The sequence below is a fragment of the Polypterus senegalus genome, chromosome 4 (genome assembly GCF_016835505.1).
Source record: "Polypterus senegalus isolate Bchr_013 chromosome 4, ASM1683550v1, whole genome shotgun sequence".
In the NCBI taxonomy this organism is placed as follows: domain Eukaryota; kingdom Metazoa; phylum Chordata; class Cladistia; order Polypteriformes; family Polypteridae; genus Polypterus; species Polypterus senegalus.
Genome location: NC_053157.1, coordinates 183,275,505 through 183,299,680, shown reverse-complemented (window position 1 = coordinate 183,299,680; position 24,176 = coordinate 183,275,505). Strand labels below are relative to the sequence as shown.

General features: G+C 35.0%; 1 protein-coding gene across 9 annotated transcripts in view; it reads left to right on the top strand.

Annotated features, from left to right (window-relative positions):
• The window catches only part of fgfr3 (fibroblast growth factor receptor 3), a 99,048-nt gene that overhangs the window by 27,797 nt on the left and 47,075 nt on the right, over positions 1–24,176 (top strand). For all 9 annotated transcript variants that reach the window (XM_039751750.1, XM_039751746.1, XM_039751753.1 and 6 more), the window contains exons 3-4: positions 12,606–12,866; positions 19,528–19,587. In XM_039751750.1, coding sequence (XP_039607684.1) covers positions 12,606–12,866; positions 19,528–19,587 — 321 coding nt within the window. The remainder of the gene's footprint in view (positions 1–12,605; positions 12,867–19,527; positions 19,588–24,176) is intronic.

The window sequence follows — 24,176 nt, the reverse complement described above, 5'->3', positions numbered from 1 at the left end:
TTCAGCTTAAACATTTCCCAAAGCCTGGATTCAATTGTTCACTTATGTTCCTGATGTAGAACAGTGTGTATTTGAACGGTGGTCTTCAAGACGATTCACGGAAATATGGCTGAACACCTTCAGCTCAGAATGAAAGTTGCACTGCATAGAATTAAACCATGCTCTGCATTCCAGTGTGAAAATCACAAAAGACGTTTTAGAAACATACTGTGTTAATTATTTCAAAATTTTATACTGGGCTTACTACAGGATTTTTTTGTAAAAGTGTTCCAACTTTAATGTAAACCCCAGTCCCATCTTTCCATTTTTTAACCAGCTTTCTCCAGTTCAACGTCATGTGAATGATGACTATTCTGACAGCATTGCGCACAAGGCAGGAGCCAAACGTAGACTGGGTGCCAGTCCATCTTGGGAACTGCTTACATATCCATATTCACACTGCAGCAGTTTTGCATAACCAAAGAACCTAGTATATGCATCTTAGGAATGTGAGAGGAAAATGAGGTGCTAGGAAAACCCAGATAGACATGGAGAAAGCTTCAAACTCCACAAAGACAATGCACTAGCAAAGATTTGCTCTGCACTCCAGCACTCTGGAGTTATGAGACAGGAGTACTTGAATTGTATGTTTAAAGAGAACTCTTGCTTAATTTACCAGTCTGCAACCTCAGAAATTAATTAAAGTGTAGCTTTTGCTTCTGTTTGAAATGAAACATTTTTTTTTAGTTTTGCTTTTACTCCACAAGTCTAATTTTGTGCTTCATATTAATACGTGTTTGTTATTATTTTTTAATATTTAAGTTTTCTTTCTTCTTAGTTAGTTGCTTTTCAGCAATGTAACAAAGACCACAGATGATCAGCTTAGTACCATATGGACTTGTTTATGTTTTTTCAAAAGTAATGCACAGTCTTTACACACATTGACTGTTTAAGCACAGGATATAATGGTATCCACAGTCCAGAAATATTAATATGTTACATTTTTCATGTTTTCTGTTTTTTATTTTTATATTGACTTTAATCTGATGGCTTGGATCTCTGACATTCTAAGCAAATTGTGCATTTTCTTTGAACTTGCTGTATTCAGATGTTTGCTGAAAGTAATTTCAGAAAGAAAAGACAATTCCTTAAAGCACGCAATGTACACCCTACCTTAATAAGATGGATGACGCATAATAAGGTTTCTATTAAGAAACTCCACATTCAAGATTCAGAAAAGAAATGGAAAGCATGTGGAACATTCATCTGTGACTCTGAATACTGAGCTTTAAGTTTATGACTGCTTATTTCAATTCAGAGTTAATCAGAATTCAATTGTAGGAATATCAGCTCTAAAAGAAAGATTTAAGATTTCAGACCTTTAAGAAAACCTCTGTATTTTTCATTTGTAAAATTACTACTTTCATTTAAGCAGCCAAATAAAATTATCACATTTCTGAGTTAATAGAAAATATTTTTATTTCTAAAATAGTGCATCATTTTTATTAAATCTGTAATTGCACTTTATCTTTTGGGAATGGAAGAAAATGTTTTACATTTTTTCCTTAACCTGTTGGGTTAGATTTGCATGATGCCATGAGATACACAGAGAAAATGCAGGCTTCCTTTTCTGTTTCATAAATCCACAACAATTGCTCATGTTTGGTCTAACAGGAAGAGTGCACTTCATTAGGGCTGAATTAAAACCAGATCTCTCTCACTTATCAAATTGATTTTTGAGGCATTAGTCAAACATTTCTCTTTACTAAGGTTCATTTAATTTGCAGCACCAGAAGCAGTTTATTAGAAATCTGTTTACACATCTTAACACATGCAGTACATATTATGCCATACAGCACACCAAGTGCATTGTACCAAAATGAACAAGGGTGGATGTTTCATATCTGGTTAATTTATATATTAGCATTGTAAAAGACTGGAGGTTGGATCTACTACTTCTGCACAACTGGGTTATGTGTTTGATTCTAGTTGAACTAGCAATTGTCTTTCTCTTACTAACATATTTTTTATTTGGCAGGTTCATTTTGTTAAAACAGGCAAGTGTAATAGCTACAATATGAACTCGGTATAAAACAGTGGATGGAATACAATTATATTTCAAATACATGTGTTGAAAAATACTTAGTTTGGTGACATACAATCTTTCAATTCATTTTTTCGCAGCATTTCTATTGAAAATAAAGATTCACTTTATACTTCAAAACACAATAACAGACATGTTATATATTCTTAAAAATGTACCCATTCATTTACTATCTTGCTTATCCAATTCATTGACATGTACAACCAGTACATACCTCATCAGCATAGAGTGCAAGGTGGGTGCAAGTCTATTTCAGAGTACATTCCCATGTACGCAAACACACAGACATACACTGGTTTTCAAGCAGCAAAATCAGAGTCAGCAATTTACCTAACAAGATGGTCTTTGAAATGTGGAAGGAAAACTGGTGCTACTAGAAGAAACTGCAAACAGACATGGAGAGAAGGTGCAACCTCCACACATTAATCCATTTGTTTCATTTCAGGGTCACAATATAATTGAACATAGACTTATGGCAACAGGCTGCACACTTAATCAACAGCAAATAGAAATATATGGGTTATTTGGAATGTATCAAAACTCCATTCCATTCTGGAATTCAGCATGAGAAAACTTAATGACCCATGCTGTCACTTCAAGTCTTAGACCCATTTGTGGCCTTGTTGCCATCTAAAAATCCGTTCCACTTTTGTGAAACTTTAAATTCTCAGGGAGCGTGGTGTCACAGGAGGCTGAGGAACAGACCTAGCCGGGACACCTGGAAGGACCGGGAGGAGGCTTATACATCCCCCAGGCCACGAGGGGCAACCGCCCTGGATGTGGAGGGGACCACAGGAAAGGAGCAAGGAGCCTCAAGCCCATAAGGGCCCGTGGCCACCACCAGGGGGTGCCCCGAGCCTTGCCAAGCCTGGGAAACATGCACTTCCGCCACACCTGAGAAGGTGGAGGAAGATCCTTCTAGCAATGCCCGGAGTGCTTCCAGGTGCAAAGGCAGAACTTCTGCCACACCAGGAAGTCCTGCCAGAAGACCATCATCAAGCACCTGGAGCACATCCAGGTGGAAATAAAAGGGGCCACTTCCCTACAATCAGGGAGCTAGATTAGGGAGTGGGAGCAGGACGAAGCTCCCGTGAAGAGAGGAAAGGTGGCCCACAGACAGGGAGAGAAAAGCCCGTGTGCAGGGTGATTAGTGCTGGGAGCACTGTGTGCTGTGCGGGACTGTTTTTAATTAATAAGCGTGTGCTTTTTATAAAGAAGTGGTGTTTGTCTGGTGGTGTTTGGACCCGGGTTCTCACAGTGGATAATAGTTTGGATATTATGAAACTATGCCTTTGTTATTGAGTTGATTCTTGCACAGTCACAGCCTTGCATCTCTTGAGTTGTTGGCTGGCATACAATCAGTCCTCCCATTTCTATGAGTATTTACAAATTGTTTTTTAAAAGGTATGGTGCAGTAATGTATAGGGAACAATAAAAAGAGACATTCTTAGCTAAGAGTTCCTCTTTATGTCTTCTACTATATTTCTTAGCCTATGAAGAGTTTCAAAGACTGCCCACCCTCCGCTCTCTTCCCACACTAACTTACTTGCACATGTTTTAGTCAGCATATAGCCTCCTGATTAGAAACAAATGGCCTTCGTCTCTATTACTGTTTGCTTGCCAGGAATCTCTCTTGGATTGCATATGCTTGTTTTTACTCATTCCTATGAACGATGTCTGTCCATTCATCCATTTTCTGCACCAGTCCATTCACACCCTCATCTATTTTAAATCCACAGAATTACACTTTTGAGTCTTTGTAGATGCAGTCTATTTTGACAGCACTGGACTTAAGACAGGAAGCAACTCCGGAATAGGCAAAATTACTAAGATTGGGAAAATGTACAGTTACCAGTTGGTTCAACCTACATGCCTTTGAAATCAGGATGATAATCCATGAAGACACAGGAAAATGTTCAAAATCCAAACATGGACATTTTATAGACTTAGTCTTCTGGAGTGTGGAGGCAGCAGTGCTATCCACTGCACCACAGTGCCATTCTATTAGATTATTTAATTTGCAATGTTTCATCCAAAGACATGTTTCATGTTAAAAAGCAATTCTAAGTATAAGTGTAAGTTTGTTCTTCAGTGAGAACTGTGATAGACTGGCACCCCATCCAGGGTTGATACCTGCCTTACATATGATGCTGCTTAAATAGGTTTCTATCTCTTGACTTTGAATTAAAGCAGATTTGTGAATGTTATGTTTAATATTTCAATAAGTACACTAAAAAACAGTAAAAATGTAAAAGTCAGTGTATTAGCATGACTTGAGTGTGCTGATAACATACTCCAGAATGATTTGTCTTAATTCTTTTCCATTTATACTCAAAGTAGGAACCATCCCTAGATTGAATGCTAATCCATAGAATGACATTCTTAAGTATACATCCATACTAACATACACATTAAATTAATATGCAGGTTCTTGGAATGTTAAAGCAAACCAGACTGCCTAGAAAAAGACCATATGGATTTAGGGAAAATATGCAAACTGTACACAAAAACTGACCAGACTGAGAACATAACCCAGGACAGCACTAGCTACATTGCAAACATGCCATCCTTCTACAATAGCACTAACAATTAATATTTTGCATTTTTTTCTTCCCTACCAAGTTTGAGATATGTTGACATGTAATAAGATGGGGAATATACCAGAGTAGATTTACAATATGTACCATAAAATATGTTGTTGTCCCCCCATTAATCTTTAAAACACTGTACTGAAATGAAAGTAAGCAGAAAATAGACTACTTGTTATTTTTATAACATTATGAGCTTCTCATTTTTGCAAGTCAGGGAATTGTTTTTCCCTGATTTCTATATCTTTGAACAGTCAATGTGGCATCTCATCCTTGTGCCATTCATGTGTGTAATCTCTTCCAGGCCCTTCTGTTAAGAAGCATCTAGCTTCTGGCTGTCTCTTTGCTCCAAGCTGTAAGACTAAGTAGTTGATAACACTAACACTTTCTGGACAAGATAATCAGCAGAGTGTGGAGTTCGGAAATAACATAAATAAATAAAATTAAATAAATAATTAAATAAATTAATAAACAACACATGCACAGAGTGCTTGATTTCTGGCCAGTGTTTGGAATGCTGTAGGAAATGAGCTGATAGCTATGAGGAGCCAAACGTCTCCTTGTCTGTGTGGGGATGGTGCCTTTGGAAATCTTCAAGGGGGCCACATGCAGTCATTTATGGAAGCATGCGTGCTGTGGGCAACACGCCGCCTGCATGGCGGCATGCTGGTCTGCCTCTGAGCTGTGGTGTCACATTCAGGGCAACAGATTAAAACACTGTGACTTCAATATTGACGCATGCAGCTCAGATTCCAACATGTGGCCTTTTTTCTTGAGTACCACAGTGATGGGATAATAATAATAATAATAATAATACATTTTATTTATTAATGCACATGAACAATTAGGAAACACCGCGCTATTCTATCCACCTTCGGGTAATTTTAAGTGTCTGTTTTTCCAACCCCACGTGTAAAATCTGTGTCATCTATTGCATTGCCATGGTAGGAAAGGTTTTTCATGTATGATGATATTCAGGCATCACAGATATAACTATAACAAGACTGACCCAGGCCTTTTAGTAAAGCTTTTGCAGCCATACTTATCGCAGACCAGTAATACATTTTAAAGTGGTGAATATCTAGCAATAATATATTATCAGTTTTGTAATATAACACTGCATTATGTTTAAAAATATATCCTTAAATTCACCTGCACACTGAACCAATTCAGAACTCCATCATTCAGTTTTTGAAACTTATTCATTTATAATTCAGAGTGACAGAGAGAAGAGACCTCACTAGTTGCATTGGTGATCAGATAAGAATCAACCTGTGATAGAACATCTTTACATTACAGAGCACAATCCCACACTTGATCATAAATAACCATATTACAGTCACTGTCAACCTATCATGCACAATTTTTGACTAAGTGCACAGACAATCATCAATCCAATGTACTAAGCCAATTTCCTGAAGCAGTTAGGAGTACCAAGCTCTGCATCTATGTGCTGTTATATTATATTATCCATCCATCCATTATCCAACCCGCTATATCCTAACTACAGGGCCACGGGGGTCTCCTGGAGCCAATCCCAGCCAACACAGGGCGCAAGGCAGGAAACAAACCCTGGGCAGGGTACCAGCCCACCACAGTATATTATATTATATTATATTATATTATATTATATTATATTATATTATATTATATTATATACCTCCCAGATGATTGCACCTTGTGCTACTAAGATACAGTAGGCTCTGGCCTACTGCAACTCCTTATTGTGGATTTGAGAATGTTAAACAGTATGTAGTGTGTATTTGAGAATGTGTGTGATATAATATACATATTTTTTCAGCTACAACAATGGAATTTGATTGATGAAGATGATAAAAATATAAAATTTGGATATTCTCCCAATGTCCGTAGTTTGTTTTTTTCTATAGGCACTTTAATTTTGATCTAGTATCCCTGAAGATGTGTGTGTTCCTTTAATTGACAATAAAAGTCAGTCCTGCAATAGCTTGGAGTGTGTATAAGTGATGTTTTGTGCAGGCCTGGGTCCTTCACTATTATCCCAAAACTGCTTGGATAGGCTGTGTCTACCCCACAAATTCCAGAAGCAGATTCACCAAATTTGCAAATATTATACTATGTACAATAATATTTAACCGTTTATTAAACTTATTTAATCAAAATGGTAGTTTTGGGAATATCCTGAGATATAGAGAATATCCTGGCAGTATTAAGCACAAGGCAGAAACTAATTATTGTCTCACACACACACACACACTAGGCCAATTTATAGCTGTAAATTAACCTGAACAGCCTAGGAATGTAGTAGGGAAGTGAAATACTTGAGAAATTCCTGTTTGCAGGAATAGCAAAAATTGCAAGAGAGAAAAATATCAGGTTTGAGGAGAGACTTAACCATTATGAGCCTCATTGGACTTAAGAAGATTGACAGAGTGAGGAGACCACATCTGAATGAGCTTTTTGGGTAGTTTGTCAACTTTATGTAGTACATTTCAATTTTAAAAATTTTAAGCTGCATGTGATAAGCTACTCTACTTTCTTATATATACAACACACACAGTATAAATAAGGATTCTCAAACTCAACTGCAGGTTTTCATTCTAACCCTTTTCTTAATTAGTATTTGTGCTGCTAATTAACTTCTTTTGAATTCATTTTAATTGACTTGTTTTTTAAGATTTGTTTCCATGAATTTCTTCATCGTTCCTCTGAATTGCTTCATTTCATTCCTTAAATGGCACCCAAACAGAATGACATGAGAAATGAGTGAGTCAACAGAAGACCAACTAAGTCAGGGCCTCAAACTCCAACCAATTTCATTCCAAGCAGTTGCTTAATCAGGCGCTGATTCTTGTTGTTAATTAAACCCGTTGTTTAGTTCCATGGTTTGTTGCTGCTCTAATTGCAATAGCATATATTTTAGAAATTGTTGATTTTCTCTTTTTTTAAGAGCACTGTTAAAATGTTTTGTGGACCTGAGCAGATCAACATTCCCAGACCTTAATCTTTCTTTATTTTCAGATACTGTATGATGGAGACAGTCTGCTAGTCATGTTTTGGCTCATTTTGTGTCTCACTATTGTTTGGTAGCTAATTAAAGAAAACAGACAATTAAGGGGTCTGAGTTTTCAAGAGCAAGTCAATCACAATTAATTCAAATGAAGTTAATAAGCAGCAAAAACAGGTCACTAATTAAGAAAAGGATTAAATTGAAAACCAGCAGCCACAGCGAGAACCCTGGTTTAATTGATGAGATATACAGAGGCTAGCAGCGTAGAAAATTGGACCCAGCATTTTAGTTCATGATATATCCAGCTCTTTGTCACTCACACGCCATATGCTTATTCTCTATTTTTCTCGATATGCTGTGAGTAATAAGTACTGGTGAATTAATTTTGTAATTTTTGTTATTTTTGCATTGTACATGTCTACTCTTGAAATACATTATTTTGTTTAAATGTTTTTATTCCTTGAAAAAAATGTTATACAGTAGATAAATAAAATTACAAATTCACTTTGTCTTCCTTAATAACCACCCACATAAAAATAATGAAAGAAATTCCTTGGGTACCGTATATCAAAACAAAATATGAGCTGGCTACTTATTACAGTGATTTATATTCTTTACTTTTTTTTCTGCCCAGATTGGCAAATTCAGCTTTTATGTGTTTATGGTTTACAGAGCTTCGTAAATATGTTTTTCTTTCCATGACTTGCTGCCTTAAACACACTGAACCAACTTGTATTTCTGAACCCCGTGATCCTTGCCAGATACTACTTTTTTGTTAAGAAATAAAAGCCATTTATTTGAGCTTAGACGTAATTTGTTCAATACGTGACAAAATGCTTTAGGCCTGTTTGTTTATTTTGGAAAGTTATGTGTGGCAGGAGATTTTACCTTTAGGACTGAAAAAAACTAATGCAGGCGGCCAGTTCATCTCCTGATAACACAAAATGATAGGAAGGGTTAAACCATAGAGGGAAAAAAATTGTACACACATCCACACTTACTTGTTATTGAGAGTTGCAATTTAACCTAAAACACACAACTCTGGGATATGGGAAGAAGGCATTTACCCTGGAAAAAAATCCCACAGGATTTACAGTTTCCTGGAACTTTTATTATACAGCACCAATCACTGTGCCTGCCACTTCAGAGACAGAGAACTATTCAATCAAATAAGTCTAGCATGGCTTTGGCCAAAAAAATTGGCACTGGGCATATGATTTTATATACTACTTGATACATGTGTCTCTTTTGTTTGGTAAGTAACATTGTTTTGCTGTAGATTATAACAGCTATTTCACTATTATAGTCAGTCAGTCAGTCATTGTCCAACCCACTATATCCTAACACAGGGTCACGGGGGCTGGTGGAGCCAATCCCAGCCAGCAAAGGGCACAAGGCAGGAACAAACCCCAGGCAGGGCGCCAGCCCACTGCAGCACTGTTGTAGTGTAAGAGCAAAACTAATCAGCCTTAATTATACAGACACATTAAATCATTCTTATTTTTGTCTGGCTTCTAATTCTGATGACCTTGGTGCCCATCAACACAAGATAATAATGTTAGATTCTTGGCCCAGTGTTTGTGTGGAGATTGTCAATTGTTCCTATAGTAGTGTTAGGTTTCCTACCAGAACATCCCTAGGGTTGTTAATTGGTGACCCTAAATTGGGCACATCTGATTGAATGTGTGTAAATGGGTGTGCCTAGTAGTAGGTTAGCCACGTCATCAAAGGTTGGTCCCTACCTTGTGTACAATAATACTGCTAGGAAAATGTGTAGTGGTAGAGAACAATAAAGGTCTAACTTTTCAATTCCTCTATGATAACAGTATGATCAAAGTCCTCAATCACTCCATAATAATATCCATTCACCCATTCATCCATCTAATTTCCCATTGTGTATAAGGATCATAGGGATCTGGAACCTACATGAGCTGCAGCAAGAGACAAAAAGTAGAATCAAACCATCCCTGGAAGAGGTAGCAGTTCTATCATTATGCAAGTACAAAATATGCATACCAAGACATTAAAACTGACATAAAATAACTGACACATATCAATCATGATGCCATTCTGTAATTTTTACAGTTATTCATACTGCCTAGATTAAGACCCAGCTGTTTTGAAATTAAGTCTGACAATATGAAAGCACTGCTGAAGCTCTTTGTAATTCTAAATTTCCTTTTGTCAGTCTATATTACTTACTTCACATGCCAAGTGAATGAAGTTTTCCTCTTCAACCCCTCAAATAAATTGAAATTGCTTATTGATACAAACTAATATTTCAGATTTCTTTCTGCACATCATGAAGTTGTTTTTCTGGCACCTCCAAGCCACATTTTAGTGTCCCATGATGTCACCAAAGTTACAAATCTTTCATGTAGAACACATCAACCTAAAGAACCTGTTTTGGATGGGATACATTAGTTCAAAGGACACTTATGATGAATTACCCTCCTTTCTCTGCTTACACCAGGGCAAAACTGTCAGAAATGACTAATGACAAGTGAGTCGTCTCTTTCCTTCACAATACTCAGCTGTTTAGAGACCAAGTTTAACAATAAATGTGTTCTTTAATATAGCAAAGCTAAATATTAAGACATGCCCATTTAATAGGTTATGTGCCACTTTTCGAGTCAGTGTTTTACATTGCTAGGAAAACATTTTTGAAAGGTTTTTCCCCTCATCAGTGCCTTCCTGTGGAAAAGACTCCCTTTATCAGTGCTTATTTCTCTAAACCTTAACAGATTTATAGCAAGCCACCATCCATTTTATTTTGGGTATTATATTTTATTACTGCAACACAGATTGTGGTAGCCTAAGTATTTTAAAATCCAAGTAATCTGAATGCATTCACATTCATATGAAGGCACACTACACTTCATTGTGAAGCAAGTCTGAATCATGCTTATTACAAGTACAGTAAATACTCTCCTTAACTCAAGGCTACATCATTACTCCTAAATAGAGAGTGAAAATTACTGATTCTTTTTAAATGTAGCTTGTTCTGCATGGAGAGGATAATTAAATATCTTCAAACTGCATGGGAAACTAATTAAGGTCTTCAGACTTCAAGGGTGTACTCATACTGGCAATTTGTACCGTGCCCTGGCCCGCTTGGAAGAAGTGGGCCCAAGCACGGTTCAGTAGCTTTCAGGAACAATGTGATCGCTAAACGTGCCGAGCACAGAAATCAGACATTATGTCAATGATGTGACAAGTCAGATAGTGCCACTTTTATTTCCTTCAACATCGTTTGAGTAAAAAACAGGTTTTTATTCTCATCTTACACATGAACGTGAATTGTAGTTTGCAAGAAAAGCTGCAAATTCCTTCCTTGACATCATTTCTAACCGTAAAAATCTTCTCGTACATGCAACACAATTAACAGGAAAATGCTGCGCTGCACACTCAATAAATCTGTAAGAGGGTAGAGCGTTATCTTGTCCTACACGACTCCAAAACAACCACAAAATAAGTAAAATCATTTTGATATGCATGCTGTCACACTGTGTTTAGATCTGTTTTGGCTTTACATGAACTCACATGGTCATGACGAAAGCAGACTTGGACCCAGAACATATTAAGTGAAGTGTGAGCAAAGGCAAACGGGGTAGTAAGGAGACGCCTATGAAGTCTGTCTACCGGAAATTTCTTAAGGTTAACTAATGAATGAGTTGCTACAGGACACTGGTAGAAATTAAGAATAAGTGCCTTTAAGATGGAAATAACCTGGAACAAACTTCCAAGTCACATGAATGAAGTGGAAACCTTGAAAATTTCAAAAAAATTCTCTTAAGATATTAAGATAGTTTAGCCATTAGCTAACCTAACAAGTTTGGTGGACTGAAAAGTTTTTTCTTGTTGGTCAAACTTTCTGTGTTCTTGCTTAGGCTGACATTTTATCTGTGATTCATTATAAATGGTAAACTGCTCTAACATGGCTTTCTCCAGGAAGGTAATTAAAAAACATCAAGGTTGATTTCCTGAAACATTTTTATACTCTGATAATGTATATCTGTAAATTTCTACAATGTTCAATGCAGTATGTGTGCAGGCCCAGATTGCAAACCAGTTTGTCATAATGTATTTATCTGTACTATATACACTTTACTATTAGTCAAATCTGTCAAATGATTAAGGATATACTGAATTGAATCAATTTTTAATCCTGTTAGAGTATTTGTGCTAGCTGTCCATCTGTCAATGAGTAATATTCTGTAGAAAAGAAGGAGTATTTCATGTGCAATAAGACTTAGAGGTGTTGTAGGGTGTAGTCCTACATGTCCTTTGCATTCAATTCTGTAGCAGCTAGCTGTTGGACTGTTAATAAAAGAAAGAAGTTCTTTAGTTTTTTAGAACACAGGCTCTCACTTTTTAACTGAAGGGTAGTTTATACAAGAATGAAGTAGGGGAAAAATAAAGTAAAATTTTAAAGTGGATAGCTATTTAAATACCTTGCATCTTACTATGCAGGAGACTCTGTCAAATTCATGGTGCATTTTCATTTCCTTCTGAAGTCTGAACAACACCCTTCTTTCGCAATCTTTTATATGAGGTGCAAAGCTACAGATCAGGTTGCATGAAGTGGAGTAGCTGTATAAAACTAGATTGCTCTTTTGGGTTAAGCTACCAGTGAGACAAGTTAAACAAGAGTCACAGAAAAAGAAGTAAAATACTTTATTTCACCAGCGGCTAATTTTACTTGGTGGATTAACATTCTTCACAAATCTTTTTGTTCTTTGGAAAAAATGGATTGAATTAGAAACAAATTGACCAGATAAGCGAATGTAATTGAATTACTGTGAATGGAGGACAATGACAAATTTCTGATGTATTAAACAATCATATTTTTTTATAGTGAAAGGATGTGATGCTTCTCTTATCCTTCTAAATGCCGTAATTTAAAATCTTCCTTTTGGTTTCCTTTATTTTGTCTTTGTTTCAGATTCTCCTTCAAGTGATGCAGCATTCGAGAAGATAGACCTAGGAAGTGGTGACAATCTTGATCTGTCCTGCAACTCACAGGGCTCTCTTCTGCCTGTTGTCTGGTATAAGGATGGTGTTGGTGTAATACCAAGCAACAGAACACAAATAGGACAGAGGCATCTAAAAATTATTAACGTCTCATTTGAAGACTCTGGTCTATACAGCTGCAGACTGACTCTGAGCAATGAGATCTTGAAGAATTTTACAGTCAAAGTGGCAGGTTAGACTTCCCAAATATTATCCAAAGGAGACAATGTTTGTGTTTTTTTATTTGGAATGCTAGGTTTTTTTTTTACATTTGCGAAACTATATACCAGTTATGTCTTCTGTAAGGTTTTCATGAGTATTCACAAAAGGTTTGCTGGTGGTTTTCTACTTCGTTCTACATCCTGAATTCATGGTGATAGCTTAATTAAAGATGGTAAATACCATGCAGAAATAATGGGTAGTTTTTTCAAATGCCTTCTTAGGCAAATTGCATTTGATATACGGTTATAAAACAACAATTTCCATCTATGCACATATCATCTGAACACATGTAGTTTAATATTAGGATCATATGCAGATGCAGTTTCCTCCAGCAGCACTAATACATACAGAACCAAGTTTCAGGGCACAGCAACTGTCACTTATAGCAACACTGATTAACCTAACACTAAGCTCTGTGGAATGTGGTATGGCAACCAGTCTGCCAAAAATTCAAATCATAGCACTAATCACTGAACCACCTTGCCACTCAACAAAAAAGTATTATACTTTAATGTTTTACAACTATGTTGTGAGTTTAAGTTTCTGCATAATTATTGTTTCAAGTTTATCCATGTTTCATATTGAACTGATATTCAGGAATAATATAATACAATGTAAATTATAATTCTGAACCCAAACATTTGTTGCATTTACTTCAATATGCCTATCAGTTTATCCATTTGTAATCTTTCAAAACCTGTTGTATATCGGTCAAAGGCAATGGTCTTGAGAAATTTAAAGATACCATCAGAACCACACCTTTGGACTATGACGTGAAATCAGATCACAAAGAAAGCATCCACACTCCACATAAAGGCATACTATCTAATGTACCACCGCCATGTCATTTTACAATAATTTCAAAAGCATTATATTATATGTTATGTTACTTACATTTAATTGAGTAGCCTTTAAAATGCAAGAAAATGAAAGTGGTTTTGTGAAGAATTTTTTAGTTTTAGTTTTAATTTTTATTTTGTCTATTTTATTTGTATACCTTGTTTGCCATACAATAACAAGTAACCATCTGCTTCCCATGTCTTCATATGAAATTGTAACATAATTGAAAGCCCCTTATGAATTGGCTTAATCAGGGCTGTTTGCTGCAGCGCTTGATACAATTACCGGCAGCCCATTAAGACAAACGGGCATGTCAGCCAAATATCTAATTTGTTACATCAGTGATGACTGCAAATGCAATAGAGCCATACCTTGGAGATATATCACATAGAAATGCAGTCTGATATTAGATACCACCAACATCTGATCAGGAAACTATCTCAGTGTTTGCAAACAGAACACTTGCTTGCGTGGATTATATGGCTCTTTGGAAAAGAAGTGTCAGATGTCTGTTAGCCACCTGCTAGAGATATGCTCACTGATTTTTTTTACTTATCTAAAAGTTTATTATGTAGCGAATTACCGTGAAAGATTTTAGAGCCATCTAAACCTGAAAGAAGGTCTATGACATGAAGACATCATTAAACAAGTTACTTATGTTAGATTAGGTGACTTCATTCACTGGCTTATAGGAAGAGAGTGTAAAATAGAAAGAGGTAGAAAAGCAAATTAGAGGAGCAGTGTTTTTTTATTTACATTGTTTATTGCTTTTCAGGGGGAATTAGAGTGATAATGGAAATTCACAGATTTTTTTTTTGTTCTTATTGAGCCTATCCTACTAGTATCAGTTTTTATATTTATTTATATTTTTTAAGTACATTTTATGTTGTTTTGAAACATGTTGAGCTTCTTCTAGTGTGTTAAATGTGACATATAAATGTATTTATTATTATTATTATTACAAACAATTTTTCAAGGCTGTGTTGTCATTCCAGTTTAAAAAAAAAAAAGTGGTTAATGCTTTTCCTTTCTAGGTAACTGAACTCGAATCCTGACCTAGTCATTGCATGTGTGTAGCAGTGCATTCATGAGAACAGCAAGAAGGGCAGAATGTACTATAAATGAAAAATATACAGTATAATCTGTCTAAAACAATATATACACCAGAATAACAGGCAATTTTAATAATTAAAAGGAATGTGGATGGAGTGCTGATGATATGAGCACTTCTGTTTCACTGTTCTAGAATACTGAGTTCAAAAATGAGTTTGACCTTAGCATTTGTTGAGATTGTATGCTTTAAGGAATTTCTTAATTATATTGACCAATGTGGTTGTGTATATGTGTGTGTCTTGTGATTGACAGGCACCCTGCGCATTTCCTAATGCTGCTGGGATGGTTTCTGTCAATCTAAAATCAAGAATGAATAATTAAATTTTTTTTTTATCCAACATTCCAAACATGCAAGTTATGTTAATTGGAGACTCTTAATTTGGTCCATTATAGATGTGGGAGTGTGCATGAGTGTGACCTACAGTTGACTGGCATCATGCTTAGTGTTGTTGCTTTGTACGTGATGCTGCCAGAACAGAGTACAGCTCCTTTAAATTAAAAAGCAAATACTGTATAGAAATTCGATAGATGATTTATTATCAAGTATATTATTAGTCTGTTTCTAATATATTTCATATGTATGATAACACAAATTTTAGAAGTTAAATATATTTTTACACTTTGGAAATCTCAGACTTGCATATATTGCTTTGCTGCTACTAAGCAGAATGTATAGTGTGAATCTGTTATGAAATAATACAAAAGTGATAAAACAAAAGAAAGTATGTGTAGTGAGCTCCATGCAAATTGTAAATTAAGAAAAAATAATTGTATAGTATAACTATAGTTTTGTGAAATTTGCCAAACTTCTTCTTTAGATCATAGCATAGTTTTTTTGATTAATTGTACAAAATCATGTCAGTTCTCCTCCCAGATAGTCTGATAATAAGAATTTAGTCTTACTTAATGATCGCTTAATTTTTTATGTCAGAATTTATTAAGGAAAATTATCATCTGATAAAATCAGCAGCATCCTATAAAATATGTTAAATTATAAATTCAATACGTGAGGTCAAAGACCATAAGTCAGCAACTCCAACTAATTCTATGTGAAAATTAGTTTAAAATTTTGCATTGTTTTTGATCTGATCCTTTTCACCCCTCTTAATAATACCTCTGTATTATTGACAGTTTAAAATGATTCTGTCACAGCTGTGGAGCCTCCTCCTTTCAGAACTGTGCTTCTTTCAGTTCTTCACTCAACTATGCACTTCTGAGAGAAGAATTTGTTTGTCCAGCCACACATCAGTGCCTTTCATTTCTTTGGTTTTCATGTTTCATAGAAGAGACTAAAAATCTTGTGACTCTCCTGCCTATAGTTTTATAAACCTGCTTTGCATTTTTTTCAATTGATGCTCTTTTTAAACACATTACAATTCTGTGTATTATGCTACATTCACATTATGGAAAATAGAAGATTTTAAAGGTAGGCCTCAACCTTGATGAACTTTAGCACCCATTTTTTTGTGAATTGCAAATCTTATTCTAAAGTCAAAGCTAAATAAAAAATAAAAATTTTTTTAGAGAAGATTTCTGATCCTTCATTTTGGAGGTTTCCCAAATAAAGCAATATTCTGTACTTGTCTAGACATCAATTTGTCAGTTTTATTCTTTTTCCCCATGAATACTTTTATGGTCTATTTTGTTTTAAAAGTCAATCTTTTCTTTCAACTTAATTTGAAAAATTCTCCCCATACAAAAGCGCCCTTCTTGTAACTTGGGCATCCAGTAAAGTTCCATTCCCATAACCTCCCAGTAAGTGTTTAATATAGAATTTATATCAACATTAGTGCCGTCACCCTGAACAAGAAGCCCTTTGTACAGAGAGTGTGTGTGTGTGTGTGCCCCCCTTTTAAACCCTCAAAAGCTGTTAGTCATTGGCAGGCAGGACAGAGGGGAAACAGGACACATTCATGATACTATCACTCAGTTTCCTTAGCAAGGACAAGCTGCATGCTTCCTTAAGTTTGAAGACATTAAGTGATGTGCATATAAGGTGACAGTAAGCAATGACTATTATGAACTTTTCCAGCACCCAGAATGTGCAAAACAACTTTGGCTTACCCAGGAGAAATGATTGAAGATTTAGTGTGCATTTTATCCCACATGTTCTAAACAGCATTGAAGGCGCCAGCTGAGCCCATTAGTGACAACCAATTACAACACAATTAGCTTGAAATGCATCATTATTAAAAACAGATGGGGTGGTCAGGAATCAGAAACTTTGCTTCAGTTCATGGATTGGGAATTGTGCCAAAATAAAGCAGCCTTTGCTGGCATAGATCAAAGTCGTCTAGCAGCCCTCACAGTAGGTCCAGTCATAATGTTTAAATATACAATTATATTAGCATCCACTGTTTTAGGCTTTACCAATATATTTATATGATATTTTAATACAGGTGGTGGGTTTAAATCTGGGCAAAGAAGTTGGGTGGCATAGTTTTCACAATTGCTTGTGTGAAAGTATGTATATGTTTGTACAGCTTAATGGAAAAGTAGGCTGAGAAAATGGATGAATGGAGGGGTATTTCAATTTTTTTTACAGAGCTGAAGTCTGCCACAGTTGCATTTTTTTGACTCAAAAAAGTTAAGTGGCTAAGCCACCCAGACTCCTACAAAGAAGCTGTGACTCACATCTGGCTCCATTTAAGCTCACTGGGAAATTACAGCAGGCATTTCAAGGTTGGATAATTTAAACTGCTAGTGCAGTACCTGTTATTTTAAAGGTTTTGTTACTGTGCTTGTGTAATTATTGACTCTAGGACAAATAAGCAAATAATTTGCTGTAAGAAAAGATCTATTGAGACTTAAAATAGTTAGCAATAATCTCCTGATAAAGGCCATTATTGATATGAATGCTTTAAGTTGTGTTGGGGCATTGTCCTCTTATTAAAAAAATAATAATTAGGGTTTGGATATGTGCAAGTACCATGCTTAAGATTCTCAATCTATGTGACTTTTTTCCCTTGAAAGGATTTATTGAGCCTTTAAGAACTTTTCCCATTCAAATCGTATTAAGATCTCCTTCTATCATTTGGTTACATATGAATTTATTTGGAGTAAATGTTGTTTTTCAAGCCAAAATCTTGAGAGCTCTCTTTTGTGGATAGTATGAATCTCCCAGTATTGTCCTTTCTTAGTCAGTTTCTCTGTATGTTATATAATAACCATAACAGTGAAGGACAATTAAAAATTATTTGAATGTAAAGTGGTGAACAGCTGGTAAGATCACCAACAGGATGGTACAGAATATCTATTTCCAGGAAAGAAAAAGAACGAGAATGAGAAATTAAGATGCCCTGTGAATGCTAGTGTGCGAAAGCACTGACTACTGATATAAGAAATTTTTAAGTTATGAATATGAGGTGGATCACTTGAGAAATACATGCAGCCAGAGTCGGAAAATGAAATGTTTCCATAGGGAGACAGAGAGCGAGAAACCCAACAGATCACAGTAGCATAGGTCCACTGGTCAGTTGCCTCTTGTTATTCCTTTTAATAAGTACAAAACTAAGGGGGATAGGACTTTTGCAGCTGGTGGACCTCGTCTGTGTAATTCTTTACCCACAAGGAGACACCCTCAATTGAACTGTTTAAAACTAGACTGAAGATTATTTCTATTCTCTCTAGCTTTGCTTGACCTTCAGTGATACTGATGGCTCCTTTCTCATAGTCATTTGCTTGTTTTCAATTTACTGCTGGTTTGTATTGTGTTTTATTCTATTTATGTTTATTGTATAATTTATTGTAAAGCACTTTGGCTACAGCATTACTGATGTGGTTTTAAATGTGCTCTATAAATAAATTGGTATTGACATAATTAATATATAAGCAAATAGTTGAGTCATTCCCACTAGACAGACACTTCAGACCTATTTAATTTGACAAGACTTTTGATTTTTGTGTATTTATGCTTTGCTTTATTCCCTTTTTTATCCTCTATTTGCACTCATTTATTAATTTATCAGTTGTTAAAGGAAATAATTTTATCTACTTTTGGCTTTTTGGGTGTTATTCCTGGGTGCTAAAAGGTGCGACGAAACCTCCCCCAACTTAAATGCAACATAAATTAAACTGAATGTCATTTTAAATATAGAAGTACATTAAGAGAGATAAGTGAATATGTTATTGATTTAAAAGAAAGGCAGGAGCAAGAAAGTGTTTTGATTTCAGGACCACATCCTTAGATTTTTAAGTTATATTGTGATTAATAAAATGTTTAATGAGTGTTCAGGTCCAGACCTTTAGGTGAGAATAAATGCCAGCAATGATGATTTATTTGAGCAAACGTATGCTATGCCACATTTCTATTCAGAAAAAACACAAAATTTTGAAAAGTTAAATCAAGCTTAGTTTTCTTTTAATGTTAAACCATTTTCTAAATGTTATTTGTTTTACTTTTTTGCTGATTTCACTGTAATGCATTTGAAACCTGGAGACCTTATATTAATAATAATATAAAGAACCTGTAAAACATGCAGTCTCCACAATACATACTGAATGTCTCATATTTAGTGTAAGACCTTCATAAAATTTAAAGGAAAGACTTTAATTAACCTGCTTATTCTAATATGAATCACAAATATGCAGAATCTGGATAGGATGTCAGATAACTACTAGGAGATTAAAATATACAGTATAATAATTAATTGTTCTATTTTTTCCTTTTCACCAATTAGATTCATTATCTTCAGGCGATGATGAGGACGATGATGATGATGAAGAATCAGAAGACGCAGGTAATAATTTTAGTGAAAACAGTTACCTTAGTAATAATCTGCAGTGTTGGGTAACTTTATTAAATTCTGGCTGAACATTGTACAGACCATACTTTCCAAAAACCTTTTGAAGTGTTTTCTGAATTTATTTTCTAGTAGTATTTTCATTTCATAAAAAGAGGAGATTTTTTTGTGGAACACATTTTAAACTTCTTTGCAGCTTCTTTATTTGTTAAATTATAAGTAACACTTAGAATTATGTTGTTATCTTTCAAGCTTAGATATTTCTTCATAATTATGGTATACTGTATATTAATTTGCCACATGAAACTGCATATTTAAAAAATATGTAACAATAACTAGCCCACTGTTGTGTTTATAATAGAAACTAATTTTATGTTGCAAATTAATCTAGTAAACATAATAAAGTGCAAAAAAAAGTAATGATTTATACATAATTCTATACATTTTTTAAGCCTTCTGTTTAGGTTGTCACATTTGGATCTCTCATGGTTGGGACAGGTAGTCTTGCTACCTCCAGTTTGTACTGTATGTCACCTTTGCTTTGACAGCTTAATTCAAGTTTGATTGTTTCTTGGTTTAATTTATTTAGATGAATTATGGCATCATGGTTGTTTTGGCATTCTTAATGTTATAATGATATAATAGAGCCCTTGCAGACCTTCATGTTATTCATGAGGAAAATAGTTTTTTATGGAAAAGACTTTTGTTCCTTCTTACATTTTTCAAAGTTAGTCAAACGTTTAGTGCAATTTATCAACTTAATCAGTTTTTATGCAGAGTCTTAATGTAGAGCCACTTTGAGGCAGACTTTTAACAACTGAACAGGTACCAGTTATACTTCTTAACTGTTTGTTCAATCAGTAATATAGAGTAACAAATTTCATGGGCTTGTGGATGGAATAGTGAATCCATTCACAGTGAGCAAAGATTTATACCAGATGCATTTGATCCTGGGACCTCCCAGCCTTGTACTGAAAAAGGTGTAATCTCAAAGAGGATATTAATCTAATTCTACATATAAATACATCTGTCACGTATATAAAGTGCAGTGAAATTCTTATTGTATGTTCTAATCAACATGTAACATAACGCTATAATTAGTGAATATACAGTACCTACCTGAAATAAAAACTTCAATCCTCCTAACCTGATAGCATGTTTGTTATAGCAGTATATATATTTAGGTTGGTCTTTTAGATTTCTAAAGTAAGGTGCAAAGTGGTGACCAATCTGATAGTGAAGGTAACACTAGTGCTTGACACCTAGATAACCCCATTTGTTTTTAGTTTTTGGGCAATGCAAGAGACAATTTGCTTCTCTTTTCTTTACAGTCTTTATTGTTTCTGTCCATTCCCAACGTAAACTTTACAAGTTGGTCATCTGATTATTCATTTATCTTTGACAGTATCATTATTTTTTTAGGTACAGTATGTATTTCACAACGAAAATTATTTAGTTTTCAGCATATAAATTAGCCTAAAAACCAAGGCTGTTTTTTTTGTCTTTAATCCTAAATAATAGTGTTTCCCATGATGATTATTTTGTGTAAGTCACAGGGCACAAGTATTTTAAAGACAGGATTAGTAAATACTTAAAACTTTTGTGTTTAATGTCTCCTAATCCACACCTAATTAGTTTTCAGAAACAAGTCCCTTCTATAAGCAGGTTATGGTACATTTGACACAGTCTTTATTAAGTGTGAGAAAAACATAGGCGTATCCCAAATTTTACAAGTATTTAATATCTTCAGTAAATATGTGTTATTTATCTGTCCTTATCAATTCAGTAAAAAGCTAAACTCTGGGTTGTATATGTTACATGTATTTAGTGTGGAAATGGTGCTGGATTGCAGGAATTCAGTGAAATTGTAGTTTAACGTTCTGTCATACATTTATTTTCTATATGATATACTATACTTTAATCAAATGATTTCAAAGAAAAATAATATGCACCATTTAAGCTTTCATTTTTCTTCTTGTCATTATACTGCCTCTGGACAGAGGAATTTCATGGAATGAAACACACAAATAATTAGTCTCACGTGTGATTTTAACTTTTTGTTTTTATCTCAAATGCAAGTTTACATGATTTCCCCACATCAATTCTATAGCTAAACTTCTGTTGTTGTAGCACATTGGTTTTAATCTGCAGTCTACTATGCTTTTTCAGTGCATAAGCTATGTTTATTCTGACAAAGAGGCAAAACAAAATGCATTTTTTTCTCTGAATTGGCTATTTACATTATGTCCCAACAGGGTGAGTTGTATTCCTTTAAACAGCCGATGTAATCTCTAATTAAATCTGGCTGTGTGTTCACAGGCATCATCCAGGCAAATTACACAATTACATTTGATTTGGTTTGCTTTAAAACGTCCGTGGTAAAGCTTAATTTCCAAGCTGAATACCAGTCCTGCTAATTACAGTATTCCCAGTAAAGATTTGCAAAGCTGCCCATTTTTCTTTGTCGCCTGCTGATATATACCAGACCATTTATTAGATGCAAATACCAGCAAACAGGACTAAGACTGTATCAGTTCTGCAATTTTTTAAATTAACCTAAATTGCAGTTGGTTCTGTAGAATTGGGATCACAGTTCACCTAAAGGTCATAAAAGGTGTTGCTTTACTTTTGTTCTTTCTACATGTATTTTGTTTTAACCCATTTTATAATTAGGAGATTTAACTTAAATATTACCTTAAGAATATACAAAATTGTTTTTATTTATTTGACTGATGTGTTTGCCTAAAATGACTTAGAAGATCTGGTGGCATTACAGTTTTTACTTGTACATTTTTGCAATCAAGAAACTTGCTGGTTAAGTGATTGGCTCAATGTGACGCAAAGTTAACACTCTCACCCATTAGGTGCCTGTTCACAATAATTTGTTTAAAATTTTATCTATTCACTAATGCTTTTTCTCAAATAATAGTTTGCATTAATTGGACTTCAGAGTGCTGGATTATGTTTATGGTATCTTTTATGAATATGACAGATATTAAATCATTAAAGAACAAAATTGTGTTGACCATCTAACCATTGCTATTAGAATTAGGGGTGCTAAGGGCAAATGGCAGAAAAACTGAATACCAACTGATGTATAACACTAGCATATCTGCTTTGTGTAATGACCAGTTAACCCACAACATGACAGCAAGAAAGTACATAATGGATTTCTTTACAAATCCACCATATTCTGAAAATTCCATGAACACCTAGCAATGTATCTAACAGGAGCATTCCTCCTGTTGATGCCAGGCCTAATAGCAGCCATCTTATACTCACCAGCAAGAGAAGAGGAAGTGGACATATGTCAGTTAGCGAGCTAGCAACATCTGTGCCTGGATCGTTTGCTAAGTGCTGTAGCTCGCTTTGACCAAGAGTGGGAAGAATATTAACTACCATTACCTGGGAAAACATGGAGCTGAGAAATGTTTTCAACCACAGTGTTTTGACAAATGGAGGTGGCTAAACTACACTGTGGAAATAAATTGTGTTTTTGTTTTGCATGACTCCAGGCCACACAGAAAAAAATAAGTGTTTTTTATTGTCATGGATGGATGGATAGGTGTTTTGTGAGATGTGAGTTTTTCCCAGGCCACTTCAAAATTCTGTTTTTACAAGAAATTCACAAAGATACTGCTCAGACACCCATAGGGTCAGAGATAATTCCAATAAGCAATGCAATTACTGAAATATTGTCTACCCCAAGACATCCCTCACTTCCCATGGCTATGCCTCTGCTCTCTACTATAGCATTACAAGTAATTTGACAATAATATGGAATCCAGCATTTTCTACCAAGCAATCGGTTATCATCAAGTATTATAGACCCCCTCAGTGAAATTCAGATTTGAGATGATAAATCAAAAATTGAATAAAAAAGTACCAAATACACTAAGGCCATTTTAATAAAACTTAACATTATCAACCCCCATTTATTCTATTTCAGTGCAGCAGAAAAGCTGCTGAGGGGGCAAGGTGGGAAACAGTCCTTGATTGGACACTAGACTATCGCAGGGCCAAGCCACCTTAAGGACATCTTACATCATCCATTTTTGATTCCATTATAGGAGAGTCTCTGTATACCAATACAGTTAGTATTACAGTAAAGTTCCAAAAAATGAGGCATACATAAGGCGCCACACTGCAGTTAAACAACTTACATAGTCAGTAAACCAGCAGGTTTAATTTGGGGAAGGTTTTATTAATTTTCCTCTAAACTGTTCTATCCTTGAGAACATGGTTTCAATTAAGCTGTTTTAAACAAATTCCATGAATAAGCCCTAAATTAGGTAACATAGGGAAGGAAAATAAATTGAATGCAACACAGTAGAAAAATAACTATGGTAACACAGATCATCATGGCCATCCTCTCTTTCAGTGTGTGAATAAACTATGATTTAAATTTTCTGAATTGCAAAAAATAAGGAAACAATTTTTTAAGACAATGATTTGTTTTGTATAAGTACTGTTCCTTAAGTTAGCTTGCATTAATAAGTGAAAGTGTCTTTTTTCATAATTCAGCTATTCATTTACTGAGCACTAGTTTTAGGTTCACAGAAACCCAAAGTTCATCCTGGCAGGAT